General features: G+C 42.5%; 1 protein-coding gene across 13 annotated transcripts in view; it reads left to right on the top strand.

Annotated features, from left to right (window-relative positions):
• Positions 1-12,112, top strand: part of NFIA (nuclear factor I A) — a 358,382-nt gene that overhangs the window by 327,474 nt on the left and 18,796 nt on the right. For 11 of the 13 annotated variants that reach the window (XM_074906098.1, XM_074906088.1, XM_074906091.1 and 8 more), the window contains one exon: positions 866-957. The exons of the other annotated variants lie outside the window; for them this stretch is intronic. In XM_074906098.1, the coding sequence (XP_074762199.1) occupies positions 866-957 (92 nt within the window). The remainder of the gene's footprint in view (positions 1-865; positions 958-12,112) is intronic. 13 annotated transcript variants of the gene reach the window in all.

The raw sequence follows: 12,112 nt of genomic DNA, 5'->3' as shown, positions 1-12,112 counted from the left end.
TCTGAACATGCAAAAAACTGAACAAGGGAAAAGATTGCATGGGGGATTTTCAAACGAGAAGAGGACTGAAAGTGCATTGAAAGCTTTTGGATGTGGAAGTACGTGGCATTGTGGACAGTTGCAGTGGAGAATATAATGCAACAATAAAATCATTAAAGTATTTCAAGTTTGGAAGTAATCTGGGTTCTTGGCTTGCATTGCATTTAATAGCTTTACATTTATGGGAGCCATTCCAGTTTTTAAAGGCAGCTTCAGCCTTCAGACTGATTGCACTTACCACCCCAGTGAAACTGCAACCCATTAATTTTTTACCGAAAGGATCTTCCTAGTTTGTCAAACACATCAAGTGAACATTTTAGAGAGTGCAGACCACAGCAGTATGAAAACCAAAACTTTGTATCAAGAGAGAATGCTCTGGATTAGCATGAAATAAGGGTCTGATTCTGTTCATAAACTCTTTAGTAAATTGACAGTTATACAAAACTCCACGAAAAACAGAGATAGCCCATATTTGAGTGAAAACAGTCAGGCAATCCCAGAACCTCCAGAAGTCTCCTGTGCTACCCCAGCATGGAAGGGCCTGCAGGGTTCTCCTGGGGGATGGAGAGCAGCGTAGGTGACCCAGCACCCTCCTCCCCGAGCGCACATCGTTGCTGTCCTGCCTCACAAGGAGCAGCCCATGTTTATATCCCCACCATTAAGACCAAACCTTTCCAGTGTCTAAAACCAAACTCTCGCTCTCTAAAACGTTTGCACATTTCTGTGTTAAACATCTGCTTAGGTGGCTCTGAGACAGTGTGTTTTGGTGTTGTTCGTGTGCAATCTAGTGCCGCTTCCTCAACGCATGTGTCCCTTCCCTTCACAGCCTACTCGACACCCAGCACCTCCCCCGCAAACCGATTCGTCAGTGTTGGACCACGGGATCCAAGCTTTGTAAATATCCCTCAACAGACTCAGGTGGGCCGCTTTCGACTTCTCTGTATGCCTGCAGCCTCTTCTTCTTCAGTGTACTCTAACGTGTCCCCGCGGAGCCAGCTGCATTGCCGCTGTCACTTCACCCACATGGTCTCAGTAACTACAGTGAAATGTCACTTGCAGTTTGTTTGTCTGTTGTGGTTTTTTGGGCTTATGTAGTAATAACTCTGCTTTTGTAACTGGAAAGATCTCTCTTGCTTTCTAAGATATTGGCTTCTAGCGCACAGGGGTTTGTTTGTTTTTTTTTCTCTAGGACTGGGTTTTCACAGCCTTTTTGCTCCAAGCTGTTCCCTAGGCAGTGCATTTAATTGCATGTGCAAAAGGAGCTCAGAGACACCCATCAGGTAACAGCGCACCTTAGTCCCCCACCAGATACAACGGGAGACTTCTCCAATGACTTCCATGTTAAAAAAAAAAGAGACTCAGATTCCTGGCTGGCCATTTGCATGGTGGGCTTTGAGTGAGCAGGAGATTTTGTAATTGCGAGCACATCTGTTTCCTTACACAAAGAGAAAAAAGTCCGGTTGAGGCAGGCCTATAAAGCTGGGTTAACTGAATTCATAGTCCTGCTATGGTCAAATCAGAAGCTCAAGTAAACATTTGTGTTTCTTTAGGAGAAGGACGAGGTTTAAATGTGCTTTTTCCAAGCTGTATCAAATTCCCAGGGTCGATTAAGAAAATAGTTGTTGGCAGTTTTGTTAGCAGCTAATTTGAGCCAGATGTTGAAAAAATTAAGTCTGTGCTTAATATCACGTTATCATGGGGGAGAAGGTATAAAAAAGTGAGCCGCACTAGTGCTTTAGGACAACTGCAGTTTGTAGTTTTAAGTGATTGCTTGACTATGTTACAATTCTTTTAAAGGTCAACGGCAAGAAATATTTGTAATTTTGGTTTGAGTTGGTTGCGATGACTAAAAAGTAATAATTCAAATAACTAGCAAACTGGGGAGCACTACTCTTAGCTCTTGTGATTTCTTTCAAATCGTTTATATGCATCTGAATAATTAGTGTACAGATGAATGGCTGTCACATGCCACAGTCCAGTATATGCATGAAGACAGACTCCGTTGCGATGGCTTCGGCACCTATGCTGTCAATGAAACACAAGTCACTCATTAGCGAAGATTTTCAGTTTACAGGGCTGCAACCAGATGCCCGTGAACACTATGTGTTTTCTTGCTATCTGTTCTCTGTGTACAATTTAGGGGCTTTAGTTTATAGCTCTGTCGACAGCACAGGTTAAACTACATCGAATCTCAAACCTTCTCTGTATTAAACAGGGTCACAGAAAGTACACCAGCAGTGCAGAGCAGGGTTTTAACCCATCAGGTTCTGACTTTTTTTTCATGCCTTAACAAAACACAGCCTGCACCCCACTTTTCAGGCCTCTTCCTTTATTCGCTTCATGTATGTGTCAAGTTTTCATACGCCTTCACATTTCCATCTTACTTCTCCAGTCGTTTTGGAAACAACTGGAATACACAGAAATACACTGAAATTGGGAAACAGGAATGTCAAGGTATACTGTTAAAGTCCTTAAGCATTTGGTATTTTCCTCCATAGCTCAGGAAACTTGAAACCCTTTGGAGAATGCTACTTACCTTTTCCAGAAGACTTGAAAAACTACTAGTTGGTAAATTGATTATGTAGTCAGACACAACGGTATTAAGTCTCCAAAATATTTTAAACTTATTTGCATCCTGCAGCCTAGGTTTCCCAGATAAGTTTGTTGACTGTAAACTTTTATCCTCCTTATTTATGACTTAAATCATTTTAAAGTGCTCTACCCTTACTTTAAGTGCTTCTATGTAATGCAGTATAGTGAATAACAATGCTGTACAGTGAAAAACAATACTCAAGCACAGCTTTCAATTAAAGTCAAACATGCTGCCGTGGGTAAGGAGACTGACTTCCAGTCCCTGACTCCAGCTGCATCTCTGTGCTTCTATACATCATTACACCACCACAACCCACTTGATACGAAATATATAATTTATCAGCAAAACTCACTACTTATTCATGAAACAACTCTGAAGTTGGCTGTGTTTTGAATCGGAGAAGGAGGGAGGTAAAAACACTAGCTGCAAGAATTTGGGATTTACTTAGCGTTCCTCTAAACAAAGGCATGCTTTTGTACTCTTTTTGCAGGGAATTAGTGTATAGGACAATCACATAGGATATTTTCAAAATGAAAATATAAAAACACATAGGACTGTGTTATTAAAAGCAGCTGGGGTGGCTGCTTTCCATCAGGATTTTTTATAGTACATTCAGAGTCAGCCTAAGATATGGGTCCTGAGGACCACTAACTGCCAGGCCACACAGCTCCCTCAGACAGGAGGAAGCAGTGAACACTCAGAGCTTCTGAAAGTCAAGCTCAAATATAAGGGTTAAGCTACTCTTTACTGCTGGAACAACAAAATAAAAATGAAGACTGTATCTGAACATCTGCTTTTTTAAAATTACGGTCCAGCTCCAAGCTATAAGAAAACATTATGGTCAGCTTTTTGGTGGCTCTGATTTTCTCTTCCGATTGGTGGGTCGTTTGACTACAGGCACTAGTTACGCATCATCGTTATTAGTCTTAAAATGCTGCAAAAGTGAGTCTGTGCACGGGGCTGTGACAGCGCCGCTCAGCACAAGTCACATTTCCCATACATGGGCATTCACAGAATGTTGGAATAAATTCGCAGACAAATGTACAACAGCATGGCTGGGTTTGAGCAAGGATCATTCTGTCCTGGGCTGTTTTTAAACAACCAAAACCAGTGCGTGCCTTTCTTAATGGGCATTATAAAAATTAGCAGTAGACATTTCCATTAGCAGCATGTTCTGATTTATGTCACATTGCCTCAGATATAATTCCTTAAAAGAGTATTTTAGAATTTATATAATATTTTATTTAGAAAAAGGCCCTATTCCTGTGTCAACAAAGGTTGTAGCAGGACAACAGCTCCACGACAGAAGAGAGCAGGAAATAAACTGATTTAAGTCAGTAGTTCTGATTCAGTAACAAAGGCCCCAAAAGGCCTCGTGGCTTTGTCTGGTTTTAGCAGCTTCAGAACTAACTTTTCAGTCGGTTTGTTTTTTCATACACTGCCTCTGCTTACCCCATCCATCACTCTGCCACTCCAGCGGCTCACCGCATAATTGTCCTATCTGGGGGGTTATTTGAATCTAAATTTCTGTTTGAGCTATTAGAAGAAACACTTGACTTGGCGTCCTCTGTATATGTTGACAAAAAGGCACAGGTGTTGTAACCTTTGCTTGATAAATCATTTACTTTTGCTACTTGACTCGCAAGCAATATGGGGGCATCAGCTTTTTAACTTGCCTTTTCCATATGCAAATCAGAAATACAGTATGCCTGGGGTACGCAGTCTTTAGTTTCAAAAGCAAGCTGGTCTAGATACCTCATGACTAAGTAATAGATACGTCTCTGGTATTGCCAAGGACTTGTAATAAGGAGAGTGGTAGAGGAATGGGAAAGTACCATCACGTTAATTAGGGACTAGCCTATCAGTAGCAACAACACTAATACAGAATAAAGCGTTCTGAGTTTGGGGTGGGGTTTTTTTTTCCCTAACCAAGCGATAAAAGTAATTGTGAAACACAAGATATGTGCTCGGAGTATGTGCAGCTGGTAACACTAAACTAGCAACCTGCTCTTTGTGACCGGAGTTTGCGTTGTCACTCACTGCTCTAAACGATGTTTGCTGATCTCTAAATGCCCTCACTTTGCTCTATGGTACAAAATTCCGTTAGGGATCATAAGTATTCACTGTGTTGCAGCTCCACTTCGCACTAAACATTGTTTACTAGGTTGAGTCCTGTTTGCCACCTACTTACCCTACATCTTCCTGGAAATTGTGCTTTGGATGCTAAAATCAGCTCCTGAGCCACACACGCCTGCTCCGTCTAATCACTCCTACCTGCCAGTAGCCCGTGTGCCTTACACACTGAGGTTATGAGGATGCACAGAACAGAAGCTGCTTCCCACTGCAGGCCGAGGATCAACTGCTTTACCACCTGTGAGAAACTAAATGGGTTTCTTCTCTGCTTGAGAGAGAAAGTGTATCACGCACCCTCTTGTCCAGCCATTTCGGGAAAAATCCCTCTCTAATCTAAACCATGCCAGCTAGTTTTTAAAACATAGTTAAGTGCAAAACCAAATATTTATTCCCTTAACTTTCTCTAGGAAAAGATAAAACTATTTTCTAGAAGAACAGAAGTAGAAGCTCTTCCTGATTCTGCCTCTGCACGATCCCAAAGTTACAGTCAGACCATGGATAGCAAAGCTGAGGTCTTGGCTTGTGACACTTTCCCCGGTGGGACCCTCGAGCCACTGAGCTACAACAGTGATCAGGATAGAGCTCATCCTTTATAACACCAAACAATTGAAACGAAAGGCCCATAACTCACCTAGCACACTGCAGTAATGTATAAGGAAAAACGCCAAAAGTCAAACAAGCTTATCTAGGCAGCAAAACAAGTATGAAAACCAGCGAGCTCAGAAGCACGGCTGTGCTCTTGCTGCCAGCCTTATAAAGACCAGGTACAAAAATGCACGCTGTGAAACCCATCTATAAAAGAGTAATGCTGCCCTGTAGTAACTTGGGGGAAATTACTGAAGTTTAGCAAAATGTTTATAGTATAAGGAAATTGCTAACTTCTTTAGATCTGCTCCTGTTCTCTGCCTTTCCTGAATGAGACAGTGGTATCTTTGTAGCTTTTTGGTTTAGGCTTTTATTTATCTCTAAAAAACCACCTTATGCCTCAGGTGCATATACAAACCTAATTGTACAATTACTTTTGAGAGACAAGGGAAAGACTATTTTACTTCCCCACAATCCTTTTTGAAAGCAAACTGCAACCTGCAATTTTTCACTGGCAGCACTTTAAAACAAAGGGCACGAGAAAAAAAATGAGCTTTATGCTGTGTCCTGTAGGTTAGCAGATGTGAGCTCTGTCAGACAAGGGGGGGAGGCAAATTCCAGAGTAGATGGTCCTTCTGTGATAACAGCCAGTCACTGCTGCCTCGACACTTAATTTGGAGGAGTGTGGTGCAGGTGATGCCCCTCGCCGCGGCTGGAGGCGGCGCAGGCAGGGGGGAGGCAGGGAAGCAGTCTTGCAGGTACCAAGGCCCGAAAGCGTATAGGATTCATAGATCAAAGTCAGCACCTTGAATAGGAAGCTAATGCAGTTCCTCCAGAGCTATCACTCCTGCAGCTGAAACCGCGTAGCTGTTTTGTGCCCAGGTTCCATTGCCACCCTATGGAAGAAAGAAACCAGTGCACACATTTTTCTTTTGACAAATAAAACATGTGCCTCGTTTCACGGGGATTTTCCATTTTTGCGTCTCGCCGGACCCCTGCTCCAGTGCCCTGCCCTTTGCACCGTCAGAAAGGGACGCCGAGCTGCCAGACTCGGGCGCGGCTCGCGTTGATGTGCTTTATTAATGAGGAAGCTGCCTGTCCTTTTCTGCCTCTGCACCCTTCTCTCTTTCTCCCGTTTCCCAGTGCCCAGGAATTGCTCTGGTCAGACAGGCAGCACCTGCTGGGCCCTCAGGGAGGAAGAGTAAGGTCAGGATCTGGTGGTGGTGCTAACAGCTGAGCCACCGCTCCACTTCGCGGAGCAGTTTGTGTTCAGAAAAAGTGTGAGGGGTGCATGTGGCTCGTCCATTGCTGTGGACGTGCAGAGAACATGAGAGGCTGCAGGAACAAGATCAGGCCTTTTATTTTGGGGGTTTTGAGCAGAACTATTTATAAGCCAGATCAGTGCTACTTGTTGCTGAGGAGACTGTGCCTCCCCAGGATAAGAATATTTACCCTCAGGGCTGAATGCACCACTTGTGTTTGAGCGTGAATGAAGATGAAGAACACTAATTTGGAAGTGTTTGTTCAAATCAGTTCAGGCCCCTGAGAATTACATATTCCATAAAGCAGCCTCCCTAGGCCAGCACGCATGGCTCTGGAAGAAACTTAACTGCAAAGCATTTTGCTTAAGCAGAGACTTGACCGCCCCTTTCCTTCTCTTGGTCCGTAGCAGCAAATGTAGTAGCAGGTTCAGAACGTCATTTGCATGCAGGAATAATGTCTCTCCTGGGTAAAGAACAGAAATATGCAGAGACTAGGTAGAAAAAACACAATTTTGAGGGTGGGACTGCTACTTTCTAGAGCTGCTGAAGTTAGAGGGATCACTCTCCTTCCAAAACCAGCAGGGATCTGTGGACTTTCCCATATCAGCAATGGGAAGCGAGGGCTGCTCTCCTCCGACAGCCAGAGCAAAGTTACACGGTGCCCAAAGTGCCGTCTGAATTTTAGATTGCTCCTTGAGCCTGTGTGGGCCCTGCACCCTCATGGATCGCTTTCCTACTAGACATTTACAATACTCGTAAGAAATAGGAGACCCAAAACAGAGATCAGGAGCAGAACCATTACAGTGAACGGTTGAGCACGTGAGAAAAGAAAGTTGTATATGTGACCACTTAATTTATAATAATTGCCTGGGCTGAAGGGTATTGAAGAAGGATGGACTCTTGTGGTCTTGAGCCCTATTATGACCACTGAAAGTTTTGATTCCTTAGCAAAAAGTATTTTGCTGCAGAACGAGTGGCACCAACCTACTGATTATGTGACCTGAAGGTTGATGCTGTGTTTTATCTTCCATCCAGAAAGCAGCTATACTGGCCTGATCATGAGGGTGGCCTGGAAATGGCTCTAAAAATGTCTTAAGTCTAGAGAGAGCGTGCATAGAAAATGCAGTGTCAATCTATCAAGCAGCAGGTCTCAGACCCTGGGAGGCTGACAGGAGATTTCAGATCCTGCCTTCGCTTTGTGTTTGGCCATATTAAACTCACTCTTCTCTTTGGTTGAAATTAGTCAAGGAAATGTTGGCTGAATCCTTCGCTGAGCTAAAATTGAGATGGTTCCACCATGATGGGAGCAAAGAGCCCGCATGCGGTCGTGGGGCTCTTGATGTGCCCCTGATCACATAATAGCTCCATAGCCACGCGTCCCCAGTGCAGCGTGAGTGTGAACGTGCTGCTCTGATCACAGTTACTAATGACAGTCCAGAGAGTGCTCCGCAGAGAGGAGGTACAAAGGTGACCAGAAATCAGGGTCACTCCCCAACTCCCGTTCCCTTCACTGCCTGCTCAGCTCAGTGCACAAAGCCCCTTTAATTGAGCTTTCGTGCAGAGGGGCAGTATGAAATTTCATTCTCAGATCAGTTCTTAAAAAGCAGCAGAGAACAGTGTACCTCAAGAAGAAAGCACATATTGCACTATAAAGGTAAAGATTCATAGAAAACTTCCTAGTGCCATCACATGGCCTTATCTTCAAAGTGGGTTGGAGCCAAATCAGTCCAGAAATGCCTGGGTTAGTCCTCAGCAGGAGGGATCCTTTTTCCTGTGCTTTTTCTTCCTCCTCCTTGCAGGCTCTGGTGAGCAGTTCAGACTTCTTTTTTTTTTTTTTTTTGGAAACTAACACTAAGCATCCTATTTCCAATAGATATAGCATACAATTATTTACAATGGACATAGACGAATTTCCCAAACTAAGCAATTAAACTTACTGCATTTTTTTTTCCCCCTCCTCACAATAAACAGGAAGCCTGTGCGTAAGGCACCCTTTCTGTGGGTTTTATGGCCATTACTTATGCTCCACAGTAGGGGAGAAGAGAGAGAAGAAGTAAGTGTGGGCCTGGTGGGAAGAGTTGGCAAATGCAGAAATATGATGAATGAGCTGGAGAGATTTAATTTCTTACTAAATTCTCTACAAGCTGTGTAACCTTTCTTTAGCTAAACAATTACTCTAAAAGGCAATGATTTTCTGTGTTTTCATTGAAAAGTCTTCATAGTAACAATGGCCTATGTTCTCCTTCTTGAAGAACTTCTGCCAAAAAAACAGTTTTCTTTTTTCCATTCAGCAGGAAACTTTCTTTTATTTTTATTTTTTCAATCTCATATTCCCCGCTAACATGGATTTACAAGGCCTACCACTTACTGCATGGGGCTGGGAAGAAGCTTCCCCTCAGGCCAAATCATTTTGGTCCGCCTCCTTTATAGAGATTCTTGCATCTTCCTCCCAAGAGGAGTGCAGCCACTGTCAGAGACATAGTACCAGACCCAAGTGACCATTTAAGCTGACAAAACGTGACAGCTCCTAGTTCACAGGTAGAGAGCACACAGAAGGGAATTCCCAGACTTGTTTTCCAGTGGACAAGCAGCAGCTCTTGCTGCTGTTGGGGTGGGCTCAGCTGAGAGGGGGAGCAGGTACTAACTTTGGTGTGGTGGGGGAGAGAGTCACCAGATCTTTGAATCCTGCCGACGTGATTAAATCAGAGTGCGTGCTGATGCTCTCTGAACCACAGGGTCCTGTGACCAGGTGGAGTATCGCAAGGACTCTGGAGATGCAGCATGGGCAGAGCACTTTCCTCCTGCAGAGCTGCACGTTTGTTCAGATACACACATGCATGCGGGCGCGCACACACAAATCAAACAAACAAGTGTAAGGCAAGATTATAGTTATGTGCCTCTTACTGCTTTTACTTGACTTGGCCAATTTCCTGGCCACCCCACGCCCACCCCCAGCCTCCATAGCAGATAATGCTGTATTGGATTAGTCTGCCCCGCTGCTGCATCAGGTCCCAGATCGATTTATTGACTCTGTCAGAGTGGCTAGTACAGTAATTGTTACAAGAGCAGAATAGAAAGCAAGAATGTGTCCACATAAAATATAAAAATGACGTTTTGTTCGTTCTTTCCTCTTTTGCCCTATAGATCTTTATGTGTTTACACAGTGGAGAGCACTTTACTTAAGTTAATCAGCTCCTTCTACATTATTAATTGCGACAGTTAGGGTGCTACATGGCGGCAAACGTATTATTGAAAACATTGATCTCGCGCTCACGGTGTGGACCTGAGTAGGTTTTGTATTTCTTCCCTTCTTTTGCCACTGCTTTAGGGTACTATCAAATCACATTTCCCTGACTGACAATACGCCATCAATACCATTGATTTCAGAGAGGGGCAGCGAGATGCACAAGAGAAAGAAAGGAATGCGCCGAGGTTCAGCATATTCTGTAGGCTTGGAGAGGGGTTGTTGGAAGTTGGTAATCACAATAATTACATGCCTGGCCTGATTTCTCTATTTTGTAAAGAGTAATAATTTAAGAGCTGAAGTTTCCTAAGTGTTGAAGATTTGCAGAGATGGCATGATGAGACCTTTTAAAATGCGTGTAGAATGTATACCCTTAAAAAAAAGACATACTGACTTTTTACAAGGGTTTTGGAAGTGCCTTTGAAAGACATTTCATGAAAGTTCAGCTTTCGCAGCTGATACCTATATGAGCTCCATAAATTCCACACAGCCTGACAAACTCCAGTAGGTGTCACATGTGACCTGGATGGAAAAGGTCAGCAGCTGAATTTATGGCTTTTGCATTTACTGGAACATTAAGATTTTTGCCAACTGCCATATATACTTTTTAACAATTCTGCAATCAAAGGATTAGGACCACAGTCTACAATGAAGGTCAAAAATTAAAGGCCACAATCCCTACATCCTTCCCAATGGATAGGCACTAAGCTACCTATTCTAAGAATCACCTTGGCTTAATGGCCTTAACGCAGAGGTCAAGGAATAAATAAGCTCCAGAGGTGAACACCTTGCAAAATAGGCTATCTTGCTCTGAAATTAATACTAAATTCCATAAGAAGAGACCAAAAGATGAGAAGCCATTTATTAATGGAGAAGGACTCTCCAGTTGGCAGCAGATTACACATTCCCGAGACGCTGAGCATCACGTTCCCTAGTGCTGGACTATCCTAGAGAAATGTAAATAGCATACAGGGAAGGATTGGGGCTTTGAAAGAAATACAGCAAAATTATGCAATTCCCTTAGAACATGCTTATTTTTTAAAATGTAATGGAGTGTGTGTTCTTAGTAAGGATGCCGAGTTGTAGTTTTCAAACTTTACCTGGTTTCAGAACCTGGTTCAGAGCAACAAAAGGTATCATCTTGTTTTAGGCATTTGTTTTTGTAGTATATTCTACTTGAACAGAGACAAATCTGCAGAAGTAGAATCCAAAACCAGGATACGTTTAAAAAGAAAAAATCTGACATTAATAAATCAAGAGGCTAACCATGAACACATCTTGTAGGCTTGACTATGTAGCCTTTAGTTACTTTGGTTATTAATATTCAATTTTGAAAACAGTACTGACACTATAGTCATAATATTTTCACGCATATTCACTTGCATGACCCAACTCTTACATCATCTATACAAATACTAGTTATTACCCACAAAGAGATGCAGCTAAATACATTTCAGAAGTCAATGAAATGTAATTTTAAGTATGAGATATGAGTAACAAAAATCACTACCAATAAAATGAGCCACCTTTGAGATAGAACACAGTAATTTCTGCATTGCTTGGAGGAGCTTTATACAACTTTAGGTTTCCTTTTGTGCTTTTGCCATAACTACCTCTTTTTAAATATGACAATAGAAAAGGTACCTTTTTTTCAAAAAAGGGAATAAATTTAGATATGAAATTTGCATGTGGGGTTGGGTTTTTTCATCCTTGCATGTGCTAAACAATGAGATTTGAGATTTTGCAGGAACACTTTTACACATAATTTTCCTTGCTTGGCTCTTCTCTTTCTTTTCTTTTTTTTTTTTTGAAGGACTTTCTTGTAGTCTTTTGGGTTAAAAAATGTGTCTGCGGTATTGGACCCAACTGTACATTCACTGAAGTCAGTGAGAGTAGGAGATGGAAGATCTGTTATTGGCAGGACTGTCTTTTAGAAATACAGTTATTTTTCTGTTTAATATGCTTGTATTTTGCTTATACCTCTCACAGTACAATAAATTAGTCTTTTTCAAGTAAGATAAAGGTTAAAATTCACATTTTCTTTATGGGGAGGGCTTGCAGTGCAGCCATCATGTATGTCTAGAGTTTTTATTTTGCAGCTACAGGTACTGTCTCTTAGTGACCCCAAAGCAATCTTCCTTGATGTAGAGATGGGTTTAGTTTTGGACTTTTCCCAATTTCCTGGTTCTGTAGGCTAAATCTGAAAGGATAGGCTGGGTTATATTCCTTCTGGAGTCTCCACAGGCTCTGGAGCAA

The sequence above is a fragment of the Athene noctua genome, chromosome 5 (assembly GCF_965140245.1).
Source record: "Athene noctua chromosome 5, bAthNoc1.hap1.1, whole genome shotgun sequence".
Classification (NCBI taxonomy): Eukaryota; Metazoa; Chordata; class Aves; order Strigiformes; family Strigidae; genus Athene; species Athene noctua.
The sequence above is the reverse complement of the archived record's forward strand: the minus strand, read 5'-3'. Positions and strand labels throughout refer to the sequence as shown.